The sequence below is a fragment of the Marmota monax genome, unplaced genomic scaffold, assembly GCF_021218885.2.
Source record: "Marmota monax isolate L192 unplaced genomic scaffold, Marmota_monax_Labrador192_F-V1.1 WCK01_AAM20220418_F8-fsc00021, whole genome shotgun sequence".
Lineage (NCBI taxonomy): Eukaryota > Metazoa > Chordata > Mammalia > Rodentia > Sciuridae > Marmota > Marmota monax.
The window spans coordinates 24,312,633-24,333,446 of NW_026695228.1; the positions used below are offsets into that span (position 1 = coordinate 24,312,633).

The 20,814-nt window shown below is 45.5% G+C and overlaps 1 protein-coding gene across 1 annotated transcript in view; it reads left to right on the top strand.

The window, feature by feature from the left end:
• Window positions 1-476: 476 nt before the first annotated feature.
• The window catches only part of Adgre3 (adhesion G protein-coupled receptor E3), a 35,099-nt gene continuing 14,761 nt past the window's right edge, over window positions 477-20,814 (top strand). The window contains exons 1-7 of the mRNA XM_046437399.2: window positions 477-636; window positions 5,192-5,242; window positions 7,226-7,348; window positions 10,983-11,138; window positions 14,457-14,494; window positions 18,816-18,999; window positions 19,931-20,050. Of these exons, the coding sequence (XP_046293355.1) occupies window positions 615-636; window positions 5,192-5,242; window positions 7,226-7,348; window positions 10,983-11,138; window positions 14,457-14,494; window positions 18,816-18,999; window positions 19,931-20,050 (694 nt within the window). The 5' untranslated portion in view covers window positions 477-614. The remainder of the gene's footprint in view (window positions 637-5,191; window positions 5,243-7,225; window positions 7,349-10,982; window positions 11,139-14,456; window positions 14,495-18,815; window positions 19,000-19,930; window positions 20,051-20,814) is intronic.

The following is a 20,814-nucleotide window of genomic DNA, read 5'->3' on the forward strand; positions in this document are numbered from 1 at the left end:
TTGATTAAAAGTGGGAAAAGTTGAGAGACCTTTCCTCCCAAAGCCTTTCATCATTTTGGATTGCCCCCAAATAATGGCCCTCTGCCATATTTTGAGATGCCGGTCAGAACTGGAAAGTGTCATTTGCTTGGGGGGACACCGATTTCCAAGAATTGGGAAAATGACTCCTCTAGGGACTTTAATTGTCAACACAAACACCCTGAATTCTGGCTTATCCCACTCAGAAACCACAGATCATTTAAAATCTGTTTTGAATCCAAAGGCACTATCTGGTCTTGGGGCCACACAATGTAACCCGAGAGCCTTTCTGGACTGGAGGCAGCAGATCCTTTCATCCCAAAGGCAATCAACAAAACCAGGAAAACCCACAGCCAGGAACCCTAAAAAAACGAGCACACAAAAGGTGTCAGAAGTAAACACACACAAAAGAAAACCACAGAAACTTGGGTCTGATGATGAAAGAGGAAGAGAAGTCACTTTTAGACCAGCAATTGCCTCCGTCGACCTTGCGATCCCTGTGTCCAGTCTCATGAGATTCCCTGAGACCGCAGAGGTGGCTGGCTGAGGGCACAGGAGGAGGCCTGCAGAGCTGGCCGCGTGGCCTGCACCACAGAATGCAGGGGTCATTTCTGGCAGGTACGTGAGCGTGGCGGTCACTGCTGTGACCCTCCGCATCAAGGGGTTATTTGGTTCAGTCATTATCTAGGTTTTCCTTCTGCTTTGAATATTCTCTCCGTCTTCCCTTCATTTCTGGCTTCCACCCGAATCTCACTAGGCTGTTGACTCTCCCTGACATTTTCCACAAGGTCCAGTCCAGTGAGATTTTCATCTCCCTCTTCTTCTGTTTCTTTTTTTTTTCTCCTAATTGCCACCCTCCCTGCCTTGAATACCCTGTGCACCAGCGCCACCCCGATTCATTTTCCTTCCTATCATGCTGTTCTTTTCTCCTCCTTTTTCTTTTTCCTGTGCCGAGAATATTAATTATAATGACCAACACTTTTGAGTACTCATCATGCATCTAACATGTACAGATAGTCCCCAAATTATGAGGGTTCAGCTTGCAATTTTCCAACCTGGCAATGAAGTGTACCTAGACAACTGTTCTGTTCTTCACTTTTGAGGGCAGTACTGGAATATTGCATGAGATATCCAACACTGGATTATAAATAGGTTTTCTGCGAGACGGTTTTGCCCAACTGAAGGCCAAGGTAAGTGTTCCGAGCTCATTGAAGCTGGGCTCTGCTAAGCTGTGCTGATCACTAAGTTATGTGTATCAACTTGTGATATTCAACTTGTGCTGGGTTTATCAGAATGTAACCTTACACTGAAGTGAAGGGCATCCATGTAATCCCATTTAATCCTCACAGTAGACCAGGGGGGTGGGCACTATTATCCCCATTTCACAGATGACAAGATATGGACACAGAGAGGTTGTTATTTGTCTGAGGTTAAACAGCTGAGAACTATTCAAATGAGAGAGACAGGATTCATACCCAAGGCTTCTGGCCTGAGATCTGTACTATACTGCTCCTCCCACAGAATTCTGCCTGGAGACCTCAGTCTTTCCACTCCCTGTCTCTTGTGATTCTATGGCTTTAGTGACCACCTCTTTGAAACCCCATTTTTGAAACCCCATCCATCCTTCAAATAATATCAACAGCCACAATATCAAATAAAGCTTCATTTCATTAAGCACCTGTAGAGGGTTGGGGCAGTAGCTCAGGGCAGAGCCCTTGCCTAGCATGAGTAAGGCACTGTGTTCGATCCTCAGCACCATGTAGAAATAAATGAATAAAATAAAGGCATTCTGTCCATCTACAACTACAAAAAAAGTTTAATTAAAAAATAATTTTTAAAAGGCACCTAAAGAAGCCTGATTTCAGGCTAAAATTGCTTTCCACTCATTGTAACACAGGGTCCTCATATTATAGATGAGAAATGGGATCGTGGAGAAGTTATGTGGATTGCTAGAAGTATAACTGCCACTTAGATATTAAAGTCTATTGCCTGCTTCTGAAACTATCAAAATACATCACCTACTTGGAGGCAAATATCCTCACCTTTGCAGACCCCAGCAGAGACTCTCACATATAAAAGGTGTTCGGTATATATCTGTGGAATCCAAGGTGAGACAAGCTCCAAGCAAGATTTTTCCTGGTTTTGTTTTTTGGTTGGTTTGTTTTTGTTTTGATGTTGTTTGTGGTTGCTTTTTTTTTTTTTTGCAACTGGAAGAAGAGTCCTGGATATTTCTAAGATGGATTCTTTGTGAATTTCAGTTATCCATGGACTCTCTGCCCACATCATTGGACAGAAGTAGCTTGTGTGGTGGAATGGTCATCAAGTCAAGAATTAAAATAGATTCTAATCCAAATGATAATTGAAGTAGCAATGATGGGGTGCATGTAACACGTTCCACATGTTCCCCAATTTAGCTCCTCGCCACAATCTCATGAAGTAGGCTGTGCTGGACCATATAAGGAAACAGAGAAGTCAAACAGCCTGACCAAACTTGCACAACGAGAGTCCTAGCAACTTAACTCCTGAGGACCTCTTTCCTCATCCACAAAATGAGTCAAGGAGTGACTTCTAATTTCTTAGAATTCTGGGCTTCCGCTCTGCTGAATGACCCTTTGGAAACTCTAATTTAAGACACATTCACCCATATTAGCAAGTTTGGGGTTAGTAGCTTGTACAAAGACTCATCTTAAACATGACGGTGCCCAGACAAGGAGCTACTCTATTCAGACATATATTTTACCATCTGGCTCTGTGAACTAGTTATATTTGGGAAGCTGTGAAGCTTAAGTGTCTGCTGCAACATTAATTGTTGCACAAAAATAAAAGAAAGGGAGTTTTTAAGGAAACATGGAAGGGTCAGGCCATGAAGCAGTTCATAGCTATCTTAGTCAGTTTTCCATGGCTATAACAAAATACCTGATATAAATAACTTAAAGGATGAAAGACTTATTTGGGCTCACAGAGAAATCAGAGATTTCAGTCCAGGCTTGCTGGGCCTCATTTCTTTGAATCTGTGATGAAGGAGGACACCACTAAGGGAAAGCCTGGTGGAGCAAAGTTGTTCACCTCATGGTGGCCAGGTGAAAAGAAAGAGAGAGGAAGGGGCTCGGGTCCCAGGGTCCCCTTCAAAGGCATGCCCCCAATGACCTAACTTCCTCCCATTAGGCTCCACCTCTTAAAGGTTTCTCCAGTTCCCAATTACACCATAGGCTGGCAACTCAGCCTTTACAGATGATGGGCCTTGGGACACTCAAGATCCAAACTTCAGCAGGAAGAGCATCCTGAATTATCCACGTGGGCCTAATGTCATCGCAAGGGGAAGGCAAGAAAGAAGAGATCACAGTGGCAAATCTAAAGGTGGAGTAAGTCAAGGAACATGGGCCTCTTTTACAGGCTAGAAAAAGCAAAGCCAAAAGTTTAGCCTGGAGAGACTGATTCCAGACGTCCAACCTCCACAACTGTAAGAGGATATGTTTGAGCTGAGTTAAGCCACTAAGTTCATGGTCATTTGTCATAGCAGCCATCAGAGACCCTTGGAGGTCCCGACGGGTTTCATATCACTCTTTTTCCAATTCCTGAAGGATCACTGCCAGATTTCTCTCCCAAATCCTGCCGTTGGTCTGGATTGACCCAAAATGACTAAATAAATTATCTGGACTTTGAGACTCAGATCTGGATCTCAAGATGGGGAAAAAGGTCGTGAGCTGAGGAAGGAAGGTAGCCTCTAGAAGCTGGAAGGACGTGGATTCTTCCCTAGAACTTTCAAAAGGAACCAGGGTGGGTGGATGGGTGGATGGAGGGATGGATGGATGGAGGGATGGATGGATGGAGGGATGGATGGATGGAGGGATGGATGGATGGATAGATACATTTGAGAGGGGATTTGTTAGGGGAATTTTCTTACATGAAAATTCTACAATTGGCCATCTGCAAGCTGAGACCCAGGGATGTCAGTGTGGCTCAGTCCAAGTCCAGAAGCCTCGGCACCAGGGAGGTTGATGGTCTAACTCTCAGTTCAAAGCTAAAGACCTGAGAACCCAGGGGATGGGAAAGGGTACTGCTGGCAAAAGTCCCAGAATCCAAATGTCAGAGAACTTGAAGTCCTGTCTGGCATCCAAGGGCAGTAGAAGACAGGTGCCCCAGCCCCAGGAGACGGAGGAAGCTCACCTTCCCTTTGCCCAGCCCTCAGCCGGTTGTATGGTACCTGATCTCCATAAGGGAGGGGGGAGGTCCTCCCGACTCAGTCCACCAACTCAGGCCAATCTCCAGAAGCACCTCACACCCACACCCAGGTATAAAGCCCGGCTAGTTCTCTAGGTATCTTTTTACCCAACCAAGACAACGTAACTAAAATTAACTGACCCAGGTATTATGGAGATAGGACTGGGCTTTGCCCAACTCCACCCCAAGATATTAATGACTGATAGAGGGTGATTCATGAGTTGAGAGCTTCAGTTCTTCCAGGTGAAAAGAGTTATGGAGATGGGTGGAGGTGGCTGCTGTACCGAACTCCACTTAGAAATTATTAGGGTAATTTTATGTCATGTGTAGGTTACCAAAATAAAATGATGGGAGGAGACATTAGTGAGTGCTGTGATTTGGATGTGTTCCCCCAAAGTTCATGTGCTGGAAACTTAATCCCCAGGGCAACAGTTTTGAGAGGTGGAACCTTTAAGAATGGATTTCATGTCATGACCATGGGAATTGGTTCATTATCACAGGAGAAGCTTCCTATAAAGGATGACATCCCCCCTCCTCTCCCCACCCCCTCTCCCTCTCTCTTCCAGTTCTGCTTTCTGGCATGTTTTGATGCAGCAAGGCACCTCTAACCACAAAAATATAACGGGCACCTCACTTGGACTTCCTAACCTCTAGAACCATGAGTCAAATTTCTGCTCATTATAAATACCCACTCTCTGGTACTGTGTAATAGCAACATACAACAAACTGAAGCAGTGACGAAGATAGATTTTACTGGATCGTTCACAAGCCAGATGAAGGGGAGATTGCACCACGGGGCATGTTGCATTTTACTCAAAAAAATTATGATTCCCACCTCCTCACTTCACAGCCACCAGCTGCCACATGTCCTCTCTGCTAACTGATACACAGTCCTTGGAGGAGTTACTGGAATCTTTCCTCAATTTTCTCATGTCTCTCCCTTCTGTTCCAGGACTCTGCTTTCTGCTGAGCTTGTCTGGAGCTGAGGCTCAGGTTGCCAAAGGTGAGTGTTCGGAGCCTAACAGGTGGCTGTGAATCAGGGGGGGACCTGGGGCCACACCTGTCCTCAAACACGGGAGGTCTTTCCATCTTACAAAGTCTTCTTCAATCTCTTCCTTCAGTGTGCTGTGGTTTCCATTGTAGAGGTCTTTCACTTCTTTGGTTAGATTGATTATCATTGGTGTATAGGAATGCAACTGACTTTTGGGTATTAATTTTACGTCCTGCTACTTTTCTGAATTTATTTATGAGTTCTAGAAGTTTTCTGGTGGAGTTTTTTGGGGTCTTCTAAATATAGAATCATGTTATTGGCAAATAGACTTTCATATCCCTTTAATTTCTTTCTTTTATTTAATTGCTCTGGCTAGAGCTTCAAGGATTATGTTGGATAGAAGCCGTGAAAGAGGCCACCCCTGTCTTGTTCCAGTTTTTAGAGGGAATGCTTTCAACTTTCCTTTTTTTCAGAATAGGGTTGGCCTTGGGTTTGACACATATAGTTTTTATAATGTTGAAATATATTCCTATTATCCCTAGTTTTTCTAGTGTTTTGTATGTGAAGTAGTCTTTATTTTGTCAAATGCTTTGTCTGCAGCTATTGAGATAATCATGTGATTCTTGTCTTTAAATCTATTGATGTGATGAATTACATTTATTGATTTATTTATTACATTTATTGATCGGTATGTTGAACCAACCTTGCATTCCTGGGATGAACCTCACTTGATCATGATGCACTATCTTTTTAATATGTTTTTATGTGATTTCCCAGAATTTTATTAAGAATTTTTGCATCTATGTTCATCAAGGATATTGGTCTGAATTTCTTTCCTTGTGTTGTCTTTGTCTGGTTTTGGTATCAGGGTGATGGCTTCATAGAACAAGTTTGGAAGGGCCTCCTCCTTTTCTATTTCATGGAATAATTTGAGGAGGATTGGTGTTCGTTCTTCTTTAAAGGTCTTGCAGAATTTGGCTGAGAATCCGTCTGATCCTGGGCTTTTCTTTATTGGTAGGCTTTTGATGGTGTCTTCAGTTCAGTTTCATTACTTGAAACTGATGTTTAAATTTTCTCTGTTCTCCTGGTTTAGTTCCGTAGGTCATATGTCTCAAGAAATTTGTCAATGACTTCAAGATTTTTCTAATTTTCAAAATCGTTTCTGATGATCCTCTGCATTTCAGTAGTGCCTGTGGTGACGCTTCCTTTTTCATTCATGAATTTTAATAACTTGAGTTTTTCCCTCTTTCTTCTGGTTAGAGATAATACCTTGCCTTCTAGCAGATAATAATGGAAAGAAATGAGAAATCAACAAGATACAAAATAGAAGCTTCTCTAACAGCTGGATATGGAATGCCTCCAGCATGGATTGCTCTTTTTGCTGAGGAATTGCGTTGGCTGTTCTGGGTCTTTGGTTTTTTCTCTGTGTGTTCAACCCCAGGGCTGCAGATGCCCCAAGCATACTTTCTACTCATCCCAAAGAAATAACTTGGAGAGCTCAAGGGAGAGGTTTGGAACATTTGACCCCTTCCTCCTCAGCAGCAGGGGGTTGGAATACAGGGAGGACTGCCCGGTGCCTACAGAATGGGGACTATCTAGGGCAGGTTGCTGGCCACTGCCCAGAAGGGTCTCTTCAGATGTCTTGTGGGTACATTCCTCTACTTCCCAACCAGGGTCACTCTGTTTGGATCTTCTCCTGAGGACTGGGGATGAGGGAAGTGGCCAGCTCCCCCTCCCCATTTCCTTTGTTACCCCCATCTTTAGAGACCTTCCCTCACCATGAGCTTTCTTAGGCGCTGATTAGTGTTTGACCCGACACTGTAAATTTTAGGATTTTTTTTTTCTAGTTCCATGAACAATGTCTGCTATCTTGACGGGGACTGCATGGAACCTGGAGGTCACTCTGGCAAAATGGCCATTGTATCAATATTCATTCTGCTGACCCGTGATCGTGAGGGCCACATGAGGTTTGACCTGCCTCTCTTCTCCCGGCAGGCCCTTGCAACTGGTGCCCCTTGCACGGATACTGCGTCAACAGCACTCACTGCACCTGCAACCCTGGATTTATTTCTGGATCTGGGAAGCAATTTTTCACATACCCCCTGGAGATATGTAAAGGTAAGGGGCGTTTTGCATGAGGGTCGGTGGAGGCATCGTGAGGGATGCAGGAGAGAGAATTCTGGGGAATCGGCCCTGCTGAAAACTGCCACTCAGCCTCTGCCGAGAAAGAGACACCTTGAAGAAGTCGGAAACAGCTGTGCTCTCAGCTGGGCGCGGTGGCGCAGGCCTGTCATCCCAGCCCCTGGGAGGCTGAGGCAGGAGGATCTTGAGTTCAAAGCCAGCCTCAGCAATTTAGTGAGGTGCTAAGCAACTCAGTGAGACCCTGTCTCTAAATAAAATATAAATTAAGGCTGGGGAGGTGAAAGAGCGAACAAGGCTCCTTGTCGGAGAAAATGCCCATTTATTGAGGAACAGCTCTGCATATTTATAGAGCCGGGGGTGGTTTGACAGTTATGACAGTTTAATGGTTGAACAGTTTGACTGTTGGCATGGGGTGCTTTCTAATTGGTGGGTAAGGATCATGTGAGTCAGCAGGGCTAGTCTGATTGGTGGGTAAGGATCATGTGAGCCAGCAGGGCTAGTCTGATTGGTGGGTAAGGATCATGTGAGCCAGCAGGGCTCACCATTGAATACTCTTCTTGGGGGGGGGGGGGAGTTAGTCTTTGGAGCCAGGGTGACTCCCAATAGGAGGTGGCTCAGGGGTCCAGGGACCCTGAGTTCAATCCCCAGGTACCCAAAAAAGAAAGGCAGGTTCTTCCGGAATCTACCTGGGTCTCCATTTCCTCCTTTATCCCTCTGGGCTGACAATGCTGACTTCACAAGTGGTGGGGGGACTGTAGAGGATGGTGAATGTGACAATGCTTCTGGAAAAGCATAGTGTCATTTTAAAAAAATGAGAGAGAATAATTACTGAAGCAGGAGGAAATAAAAGCTTCGGCTGAAACATTTCTCATATAAAGTTCTGTGGTCACCCAACATGCCAACTGCAGTCTCCATTCAGTGATGGAAACATACCGTCCCATGGGATAAAAAGCGCTCCGGGTGGGAATTGGCAGGGGGTTGTTCCCCTTCGGAGTTCAAGCTCCCTCTTGGGGGGAAGCCTGCAGGCAGGAACTGGCAGTGTCTCTGGCTTCCCTTCTCTTTCCCCCACTTGGCCCTTCCTTCCAGAATCTTGGTAGAAAAGAAACCCTGGAGGGAGAGGAAGAGCAAGGAGTCTACACCCGGCTCAGGCTGGGTCGTGGTTTAGCTTCCATGTTCGTGAGACACAGCAGATACTTTGAGGGTAAACTTTGCCAGATCTTTGGGGAGCAGGCCCCCATCCCCCCACCACTCTCCTGCAATTCTCTTGATGACAGCAAGGTCCTCCCTGCACCTTCCTCACCTGCGAACCCTCCAGTCTCCAGGTACCCTCTACTCGCCGAGTGGCCACCCCTCACCAGCAACCTCCACACTCTGCTCACCTCCAGTCCTGGGGAGACACTCACCTACCTTTAGCCCAAGGAATACGGAAGGGGAATGTGCACAGGTGCACCTCCCTGGCCCCGTCGCCAGCCAGTGGCTCACTCTTTAGACTTTTCCGAGGGAAGCAGGCACCAATCAGTTTGATCCCCACAAAATGCAAGAAGTAACAAGCCTGGAGCACGCCTTAGCCCCCTCCCTCTCTCCTCAGCTGAGAAGGGGAGCTCACTATGTGGCACCTGCTCTCTCCAGATAAATCCTTCCTCTCTTACTTGCCCACTCCCAACCCGTAACTCACCTGCCTCTGAAAAAATTCATATCGGGACCCTCTCCTTTCAGTTTCCTGCCTTGGGTTTCCTATAGGGCATTTCCAAATGTCCACCCAGCCCGCCATGGAGGTAGTGTGAAGTCCATTCTCCAAGAGGCCCCCTGGGCTCCCTTCCATCCAGACCCAGCAGTCACACACCTAGGAGAACCAGAGATGTGGCGGTACATGGAGGGGGAAAAGAAAAACCCCATCCAAAAATGCTAGAATCCTTCATCTGCTTCTAAGAGATTTTGGTAATGCATGGAGCCCAGCATGCCTTACGGGCCAGGAAATGTCTCCAGCTCAGGCTGGGAATATTTCTCTTTTTTTTTTCTTTTAGTTGTTGATAGACCTTTATTTTATTTGTTATTTGTGGTGCTGAGAATTGAACCCAGTGCCTCACACATGCCAGATAAGTGTGCTACTGCTGAGCCCCAGCCCCAGCCCCAGGCTGGGAATATTTCACATGGATTCCAGAAACCAGACAGTCCGTCCCACTCTGTTTCACTGTCTCAGCCTGCCAAGGTGATCACAATGCTGAGAAACACCTTCAGAAGGAACAAAATGAGAGTTTGCAGCCTTCATCCTTTGACCAAGACCTGGGGTCGCCACTCATAAAAACATGATTGTTCTTGCTACCTATTGGGGCATTTTAAAAAATACCCCCAAACCAAGACTCTTCAAACCAGCATTCTGTTTTTCTCATAATTCTATGAGTCAGGAGCTCTGGAAGGACATGGCCAGGGGTCTCAACTCCATTCCACCAATGTCCACTGAGACAGGAGGAGCCGCCTCCAAGATAGCTTATTCTTTGACACGTTTGGTCAAGCCTCTCTCCCTCTTTTTTCTCTCTATCCTTTCATCCATCTCTTTTTTTTTCTCTCTCTCTCCCTCCAGAATGTTCTCACTGGGCCTGATGGTCTCAGGGGAGTCAGTCGGCTTGAAGCTGCTGCACCCTAATCCTGCTTCAGTCACCCACAGCCTTCTCCCCCCCTGTCTTCACATGGCATTTTCTTCTTCTTAGAGGGACATCAGTCACATGAACCTCATCTATTTTTTTTTTTTTGGGTACTGGGAATTAAACCCAGGACACTCAACCACTGAGCCACATCCCCAGCCCTTTTTATATTTTATTAGAGACAGAGTCTCACTGAGTTGCTTAGTGCCTCACTAAATTGCTGAGGCTGGCTTTGAATTCACCATCCTCCTGCCTCAGCCTCCCGAGCCTCTGGGATCACAGGTGTGTGCCACCGTGCCTGCCACAACCTACCTCTGAAAAGACCCTATTTCCAAGCAAAGTGAAACTCACAGGTTCAAGGTTGGGACGACGTCTACACTAGCAGGCATGGTCAGTATCCAGCATATATAACCTTGACATTTCCCCCCATTCCTCTGCATACCAAATATGAGGTCTTTTCTGGATACTGGAGACCACTCAGCCCCAGCTCATGAGAGGCAGAAAAGCTGGCTGCTTCCTGGGAGCATCAGCAACAGTGCCTGTTGGTGGGTAAACGCCCACGTCTTCTCCCTTCTGGAGAGATAACGCTGACATGTGTGCTCTACATTGCCTCCCAGAGGTTCTCAGAGGAACTGCACCCCAGTTGCCCACTACGGAAATTTGCTAAATAACATCCCTTTCATCATCTGCCTTCCCTTGTCTTTCTCATTTCACCACTTCCCTCTTAAGTGTTTTCTGGAATCAACTCCCAAATAAAGCGCTTGCACTTGAATCCTTGCTTCCATGTCTCCTTCTCAAAAAACCCAAGCAAAATCAACCAAGAAAGAACAAAGACAACCACTACCTAAACGAATTTATCTCCAATACCCAGGACAGACCCTGGGGGAAAGGGCACAGCGTCTGGCACAGAGTAGATGCTCAATAAATGTCCATTGGATGACTGGCCAAATTTTCCCTTTGTCTTTCAGATATCGATGAGTGTAAACCGCCCATCAGTATATACTGTGGATTGAATGCTGAGTGTAAGAATGTCGAAGGAAGTTTTCACTGTCGCTGCGTGCCTGGATATGAGCTCCTCTCCGGAGATGTGCAATTCAACAATTCCAATGAGAACACTTGTCAGAGTAAGGCAATTCTTGTCCTCTCGTCTCCCTCCCTCATTTTTCATTGAGTCTAACACGGCGGGGGCGGGGGGCGGGGGGCGGACAAAGAAACAGATTTTCTTATTATGGGATCAGATTATGTTTCTATTTCCTGGAAAGAAGAGAACAAAGAGAAGGAGGAAGTCCAAGTTCAAGGGAATAGTGGAGTAAGGAGGGCAAGTGTAGTCTGGAGATGGAGGGAGTAGAAGGTGGTGATTGAGACAGAATCCTTTGAACCACAAAGAAGAAACTAACTCAGGCTAACTTGTGTGTTCCTATGAATGCATGGAACTCAAGGCCAAGAATGCAGCTGGGATTTGGAATTAGCCGGAACGGGTGACCCCACACCATCAGCATGCTCCCTCCACCTTAGTCACCCTCTCGTGTCTGTTCCTTTCTTCTTTTCCCTGAAGGCTGGCTCTGCTTCCTAGATCACAGCACAGAAAATGACCACCCTCGGCTCCACATCTTACCCTGTCTATGGCTCCAACCAAAGAGAGCTTAATGAACCCTCTCTTCAACCTACTTGCAAATTCTTTGGAAATGGGCAAAATGTTACAGTTTAAGTCATGTGCCCACCCTTGGGTCTGTGCCCACCAAAAGTTCCATATTCTATAAACTTAACCATTCCCATGGAAATCACCTATGGGGGAAGTCTATATGCACAAATCAACAGGTCCTGTAACCACGTGACTTTGCATTCTTGGGAAAGGATGGTCACCGTCAAGTGCCAACTTGCCCTCAGATTTTCACCCACTCTTTTTCATGTCCTGTTTTATTTCACAGAGAGCTTTACCAGCCCTGAGCTATTGGCCACAGTTGGCCTCATAGAAGAGAGACAAAACTAAATTTGAGGAAGCTACTTTGATAAGAAAATAATGATGCTAATAGCTATTCTTCTTATCATTATTCCTTATTTCCCTTGTGCCACATCCTAGGGTCTCCACTAAATGCTGCCCATGCTTTATGTCATCTGCAGTAATCCTGTGAAGTAAGCATTGCAGATGAAAGACACTGAGACATCCAGAAACTCGAAAGTCTGCTGATAGTGAGGTCGGTCATCCATAAACAGGTTTTTAATTTAGGTCAGCCTGACTTGAGGATTCAGTCATGATTCTCTTCCTGTGTTCTCACCTGGGTCTCATGGCAGCCCACGAGGGACATGGAGACTCTTTTTCTAGTAGGAAAATAATAATTATCCCTCTTGATCAGTCAGAATCTAGCCTGAAAACAGAAACCACACCAGATGCTTTGAACAAGAGGAATTTCATTTCAGGACTTGGTACTGGTAAAGGAATTTCTGAGATGTCAGAAAACCTTCTTCCCGAGCTCTCTTTGAGAAATAAAACTTGTACCTAGCATGCAAGAAGCCCTGCATTTGATCCCCAACACGGCAGAAGAAAAGAAACTTCCTCATTTTATACATTAAGTTCTGCAGATTTGTTCCATTCATTTTTCTATAGATGGTTTTGTTAAACCACTTTGACTGTGGTGTTATTCATTTCCAAATTAGAAATGATAAACTTTTTGCTTTGTAAAAAGTCGTATCGGCATTGTGATAATATGGGACACCCTAATAACCTTACAGACAATTTTCACTTATACATTTATATGCTTGAAAGACCAAGTTTACCCAATCTACATGGTAGTGTTGTATTGTAGGTAGTTCATGCTAAAATCATATTATAGATGCTCAATAAATACTGAATGAATTAATATTGGGGGAACCGGGGTAGGATGTAACTCAGTGTTAGAGCTACAGAGGGCGCTCTGGTGCAAGGACCTGAGATGATTGATAGATACATAGATAGGTAAAAAAATTTTCCAGCTTTGAAAGGCCACGGGAAAGTTCAGCTCCTAAACAATACTGCTTTAGTAACAACATTTTTCGCACCAAGGGTAAGATGCCTGCAGCATTCAAATTGACATTCCCATATTTCCCAAGTGGAATCCTCACCAGGATCTTGGACCTGATGGGCTCCATGTCTGAGATGGGGGTCCAGGTGGGAAAAGTGACAGAGAAGGGGAGGTTACTGAGCCAATCTACACGGTAGTGTTGTATTGTAGTTCATGCTAAAATCATATTATAGATGCTCAATAAATACTGAATGAATTAACATTGGGGGAGCCCAGGGTAGGGTTCCCACCCCTTCCTCCCTTCCTTTCATGTTCGTTGCCACAAGCTCACACTTTCAATCAGTGGTTGTAAAGTGAGCAAGTGGAAGAATGAACTCCAACCGCACCAGACTCCTCCCAGGCAGCGGGCACCTCTGCCCACCAGACACGAACTGACCGAGGCTCCCCCTGGGCTTCACCTACTTAGACTCACCTTATTTTAGAAGAGAAGAAAATTCCTTTGGTTATTTTCCTGATTTCAAGAGTTCTGCACAATGCTTTTAAAGAGATTGACCCCATTTGGAGTTGATTTTTAACCACAGTTGGAAGGTCCAAGCCACTTCCCGCCATGACAAAGTTTATTCAGCCTTCAGTCAAAATGACATATTTCTACCATGAACATGGTGTCCTATAACAAACACACCTCAGGTGGTAGGTAGGTCAGTGTTCCTGGAGTCTGAAGACAAAGCCATCAATATTACAGGAAAGCTCTGTGCCCTTGTTAGCAAATAGACTCAGCTGAAAACCACAGACTTCACCTCGGCCTGATGGTCACAGGTAAGTAACATTGCTGGCCTTTCCCTGGATTTCTAGGACAGAAGTGGTCACCTTCACAAGGCGCAGGCAGCAATCAAAGGTCTTCGTGGGTAGCCGAGAGCCAAAACTGGATGCTCCGAATCTGCGTTGACCTGTAGCTTGGCTTTCGCCTGAGTCACTGGGCTAAAGAGAGCAAAGAACTTTCCCGTAACATTATTTTGATTCTCAGGCTGACTTTAAAAAACCTGAGGCTTCTAACTTTCCATTTCCTCGGCCGTTTCAGTTACAGTGTCCAGGCAAAACTGAATTGGAGAACGGACACCTACACTTCTGCCTCCTCTGTGGAGGGGTTTGCCCGCCACGCGCTGTCCCTGATCATTCTTCCTGGAGGGGGCTGTCTTGCTGCTGTAGGAGGTTGAGCAGCATCCCGGCCCCACCCACTAGAGTCCAGGGGTATCCACCCAGGTCAGACTTCACCAAATGTCTCCTAGGGCACAAAATCACCCCGCTAAAAATCCCTCAGGCTGTGAGCCCCAAACAAGCAAGCAACCCTGTCAGTGAACGTAACGGGGGACACAGCCCTGCAGGGCAGAGCGGTGAGCCCCCCCTCTTCCTCCCACCAGTAACACCTCTCCGTGTCCTCTACAGATATCACCTCCTCAAAGACACCCAACGGCCACACAGAGGTGAGTGAAGGCCAACCCTGGAACCTAGCCAGGTTATGAAAATCAGGTAACTGATATTCACAAAGTCAGCACGTGGAGGGGGTTTAGGGCAGGAGACTTGTATTATTATGAACATGTAATATTAGCTACTCATAATGGTGTATTATATGATAATGTACTGTATCTTGTGTTATTATGTATTAGATAATATTCCTACGTTACCCAGTACTATATGTATTGTTTAATTATATTATATAGTATAATTATATTACATTCTTATAATAGTACTGTTATATATTACTACTTATATGATTTAATTATACATTATAAGGTAGTATTGATTATATATTATATTACATACAATTATATGACATAGTATTAGTTTATGATACTATTATATTAGACAGCAAGATAAAGATAAATGGTAAGTAGTAGATACATAGATAGCTAACAATTCATTATAAGGAGCCAGCTCACATGATTATTGGAGTCTGTCTGTAGTGGGCTAGCCCGTCAGGTGCTCTGTAGCTGGACACCAGGGAAGCAGATGGATTATTGCTCTACTTCAAGGGTTGGCAGGCTTGAGTCATAAGAAGAGCCAGTGCTTCTCACTTGAGTCCATGGCGGGGAATGATGTCCCAGTTCAAAACAGTCAGGTAGGAGGTAATTCTCTTCTATAATCTTTTGGCTCCATTCAGGCCCCCCACTGATTGGATGAGCGCCCCCCCCCCATTTGCTTATCCATTCATTCCCTGATGAATAGTTAGGTTGTTCTCACATTTTGACTATTTCGAGTTGTGCTCTTATGAATAAATACTTGTAGGCATCCCTGATTTCAGTTCTCTTAGGTCTATACCTAAGAGTGAATTTCTTGGTCGTACAGTAATCTAAATTTTTACATATAGGATTCAGAAAGGGCCATCTGTTTGCTCCATCTAGAAACTCACATGATAATGTCATCCAGAAACACACTCACAAAAACATCCAGAAGAATGCTTGACCACATACCTGGGCACCCCAGGGCCCAGTCAAGTTGACACACAAAGTCAACCATCATGTTCTCAGTAATTGATTTACTCACCTGTAAAATGAGGTGATCATGGAACCTACCTCCCTCAATATTTGAGAAGATTAAAAGAAATAACGTCTGTGAAGTACTTGGTGCAGTGCTGACCCAGACAGCATATTACACACGCACTGCCATTGCTGCCTCCAGGAGACTGACAACGTTTACATGATGTGGAATCACATCACATAATAACCCCCAGACTGTGGGCAGAAATAATACCACGCTTACAATAGGAGTTCAAAGAGTGCCACAAATCATCAGGCCATCACAGGAACACTGTGTTACACAATTACATCTTTGAGTTCCTCAGAAAAATTAAATGTAGACTGGCCATGTCATTTGACAAGTCCACCCCTAGGCATACACCCAAGGGACCTGGGACTCAAATACTGTTCATAGCAGCTCTGCCCACAAAAGCCAAAACGTGGGAACAAGCTAAAGGTCCATCAGTGAGGAAATGGATAAACAAAAGGTGAGCTATCCAGACAGTGGGGTATCATACACCATGGAGAACCAAATCTCAATATGTTCCTTGCGAGGTGGAAGAAACTCTAAACACTGTGCTCGGTAAAGAGGCCAGATCCAGGGCAAGGGGTGTAGCTCCATGACAGAGCACTTCTCCATGACCAAAGCAAGAAGGAGCCAGATGCACAAGGTCACATAGGATGACTCCATTCACATGAAATGTCCAGCCATGTGCTGTGGTGGGTGCCTATAGTCCCAGCTTCCCTGGAGGCCAAGTGGGAGGACCACTCGAGCCCAGGAGTCCAGGTCCAGCCTGGGCAACATAGTGAGAACTCATCTCAAAAATAAATAAATAAAAAGTTAGAAATGTCCAGAACAAGAAAATCCACAGGAATAGAAAGAGGACTGGTGGTTGCCCAGGACTGGAGGAGGGAAAGTAGGGGCTACTGGTTACAGAGAGTCATTTGGGATTGACAAAAACATTTTGGAACTGCAGAGGGATATTGGCTGTTCATCGTGAGTGTGTGCATGCCACTGACGTGTTCACCTTAAAACGATAAATTTTAGGTTATGCAAATGTCACCTAAAAATGCATTTCAAAAAAAAATGTCATCTTTCTGGGTTAAAACTACAGTAGCAATTCTTAAGGGTAAAGACTTCAGCACCTACTCTGTGCAAGTGAATTTAAGCCAAGAAGACTTTCACCACCGTTTAGAGGAGAGGGATAGACTTTATGTATCAGGCACAGTGGGAGGCTACTCCCAAACTAGAAAGCTCAGCTCAGAGCTGGGCACACCTTTAATTCCAGGCACTTGGGAGGCTGAGGCAGGAGGATGGCAAGTTCAAAGCCAGCCTTGGCAACTTAGTGAGACCCTGTCTCCAAAACAAACAAACAAAAACAAAAAAGCTCCAAATTTTCATGAAGACTCATTGAACTAAAAGAGAAAAATGTTTAAAAAGATTTATTTGAACCTCAATTCTGAGAGTTCCTCCAACCCTCTCTCTATTTCATTTTTTGAGTGACACATAATGTGTCCGTATCTATGAGATCCAGTGCGATGCACTTATTCGTGTACAAGAGCAGTTATCAATGCAGGGTAATTAGCAGATTCACATCATGACCCCACCATGGCCTTATAGAGAGTCTACTTAAAGTCTCTCTTCGGTGTGTTATGATTAACTGTACCCACTCTCCTGCTCCACGGAGCACCACAACTCCTTCCTCCTGTCGATCTGTGGCATTGAACCACTGACCGACCTTTCTCCATCCCCTCCCCCTTCCTTCCCTGCCTCTAGTAACCAATTCTATCCTCAACTTCCATGAGATCAAAGTGCTCTGAGCTGGAACTCTTCCATGAGATTCACAGTGAGATCGGGCAGTGTTTGTCCTTCGTGGCTTATTTAAATGTCGCTCTGCTCACGACACTTGGGTGTGATACCATTTCCCTCTAAAGAGCATCCACTCATCCCAGGAGCATTTACTGAGCATCTTTGCCAATCTCTATTCCACCTACTGAGAAAGACCTGCAACAAGAAAGGTCCCCGCGCTGATGAAACTCGCCATCTGGGGCTTGATGCCCTCATGAACCCCCTAGAGAGTCGTAAAGTACACGTCTGGCTTCAGCATACCTGGGCTGGGGTTTGAGATTCTGCATTCCTAACAGGCTTCCAGGTAATGCTGCTCCTCCAAGGACCATATTTTGACTAGAAGGATGTAGGGAGAGACATTCAGCATTAAAAAATTTTCTTTCAAATCACCTTGGCCCTTCCTTCTTCCCCAGCACCTCTCTTGGCTAGTCATCTCTATTAATCTGTTTTTCATTACTATAATGAAACACCTGAGACAGGCTTTCTTTATAAAGAAAAGAGATTTATTTAGTTCTAGAGGTCAATGAAGTTGGCATCAGCTTGGCTCTAGAAAAGACCTCATGATGGCTGGTGTCACAATAATGTAGGGGGCAGTAGAAATGCGGGGAGACTCATAATCCCAAACAGGAATCCAGAGAGCAATTCAGAGGTAAAGTTTTCTCCTATCAGAGTTCACTCTCCCAAGAACGACTATAATCTATAATCGCCTTCCAAGGGCACCGCCCTCAATGACCTAAGGGCCTCCCACTAGACCCCACCTCTTAAAGGTCCACAGCATCTCCCCACATTGCCACAGAGAACCAAGCCTCAGCCACAGAACCCTCAGGGTGCGCATTCAAACTGTATCCAAGCTCAGCACCATCGGCGTCACGTCCCTTGGTTTGGAAAGGCCAGTCAGAGTGCTCTGAGCTGGAACTCGGATTCAGGGATTTCTTGGCTTTGCCTACTGGCACTGGAGACTGGGTCATGCTTGGTAGTGGGCAGCTGTCCTAGTTTCATAGGATATTGAACAGCAAGATGCCAAGAGCAACCTCCCCCTTGCTATAACACCAAAGATTTCTTTCACCACTGGTGAAGGTCTCCAGGGTTGGAGAAGGTGCAGATTCTCCCCGCAGCTGAGAATCACTGGCCTGTTTCAAACTTACCCCTATGGAAATAACTAGCCTTTACATGGTGTTTACCAGGCAAAAAGAGTGTTCTGAAAGCACAGCTTCTCATAACTCACTCAACTTAAAAAACAAAACAAAAATCTCTATAAGGTCCTGGGTCTGTCTTAGGCACAGAAGGATTGAGTGACTTGCCTAAGGTCACACAGCAGGAATGAATAGTGGAGTCAGGATTTGAACCTGGGTCCTCTGGCTCCAGAGCCTCCTTCCCACTCTCCCTTTGGATAGGAGAGCTACCAGATTTGGTTTCTAAAAATTCTTTATGTCTTCAAAGCTCCAACAGATTGTCAACAACTTTGAGTCACTTCTCACCAATCAGACTTTCTGGGGAGCAGGAAGCAAGCAAGAAGTCGCCTCAACAGCCTCGTCTATCCTCCAGAATGTGGAATCCAAAGTTCTAGAAACCGCCTTGAGAGCCCCAGGACAAAAAATCCAGAAGGTCCAAAACAGTACTGTGGGTAAGAAGACGATAGAGAAGGAATGAACCAGGCTGCGCCCGGCTGACCAGCAGGGCCTGGGTGAAGTAATTAACAAATACACTGCATGAGCCATTTATATCAGCTGCTAGGAAAACAGACTGTTGTGTGAGGAGGGAGGCTGAGAGGGATGACAGGCAGGAGGCAGAACCTCTGGGGAGCCTGACGGGGTGATGGAAATGTCCTACTAGCACAATCGTGTGGTGGCTTCACAGGCATAAACTCAATGACTTGTTTGCTTTGATGTGTGCAGTTTCTTGGACCTCGATTACACCTCCATGAAGCTGCTTCGCAAAGATATTGAAATCCCAGGGGTTCGGGAGGCTTGGTCAGGAGGATCGCAACTTCAAAGCCAGTCTCAGCTACTTAGCGAGGCCCTAAGCAACTTAGTGAGAGCCTGTGTCTAAGTAAAATATAAAAAGGGCTGGCTCAGTGGTTAAGCTCCCCTGGGTTCAATCTCCAGTACCAAAAAAAAAAAAAGATATTGAAGCATGATGGTGCATGCCTGTAATTCCAGCTATCGGGAGGCTGAGGCACAAGGATTGCAAGTTCAAGGCCTGCCTTAGCAAGTTAGCGAGATCTCTGTCAAAATAAAAAAAATAAAAAGGGCTGGGGAGTACCTCAGTGGCAGAGTGTCCTTGGGTTCAATACCCAGTACTGAAAATAATAATAATATTACCATTATTATTATTATAATAGACAATGGTCTCCAATCCTGGGTCTATTATTTCGATTTAGAAGGAATTTAATTTTGGGTGCTGAGCCTATAATTTTGACTTAAAAGTAATTTGGGGAGGTGCTGGGTCTTGTGGTGCTAGGTAAACACTCCACCGCTGACCACACCCCAGCCCACTAGGCAACTTTCAAAGGTCCTTATAACATCAGTAAACTTGACCCTTGCTTTCCTCACCAGCTGTCGAAACTCGAGTGGTTTCAGACAATTGCTCCGAAGAAAGAAAGGCATTCCGCTTACACACCCAGATGAACTCCGTGGACATCCACTGCATCGATGTCATCCAGGGACGCACACAAGGTACGGGCAAGCGGCACTCAGGGCCCTCAGAGCAGGGCCCTCAGAGCAGGGCCTCGGCCAAGTCCCTGGGAAATGTGCCCTGAAGCCTCCTCCCCAATGGGTTGTTGCCCTTGAGCTTTGCCATTCGAGTTTTTTCCTTTCAAAAATACACAAAGACATCTTCCCCAAGGGGAGGCTTTCTGTTCTGCCGCTTGGAAAAGACTTCTATGAAATTTGGGGGTCGGGGGTTAATCTTCCCGTGTCTTGATTTTGCTTTCACCCAAAGCAGACCCTGGGTGAACAAACGTATGGAGTCCATTTGGAAAATGACACCAGAAAACACCAGTGGGTGTATGAGTCAGGGGTCTCTATGAAACCCCACCGACAGGGTGTGGGCCTAGGTGTGTGCTCCCAGGATGACAGAGGCCGGGTCAGTCCAAAATCAGCAGAGGCCAGTTGGAGACTGGCCAGTTGGAGACCCAGGGAAGAGCTAATGTCGCAGCTTGAATCCAGAGATACTCAGGAGGCAGAAGTTCCCCTTCTCTGGAAGTTCTCAGTCTGTTTTCTCTCAAGGCCTTCAACTGATTAGATGAGGTCCACCCCCATTTTAAGGAGGGAAATCTGCTTTTACTCAAAATCTATTTACATCAATGTGAATCTCATAAAATTTTTAAAAAAATAAAAAAATAAACCTTTGCAGTAAAATCCAGACTGATGTTGGATCAAATATCTAGGTCCCATGGCCTAGCCAAGTGACACGTCATTACCTAGGTAAAGGCAACCTG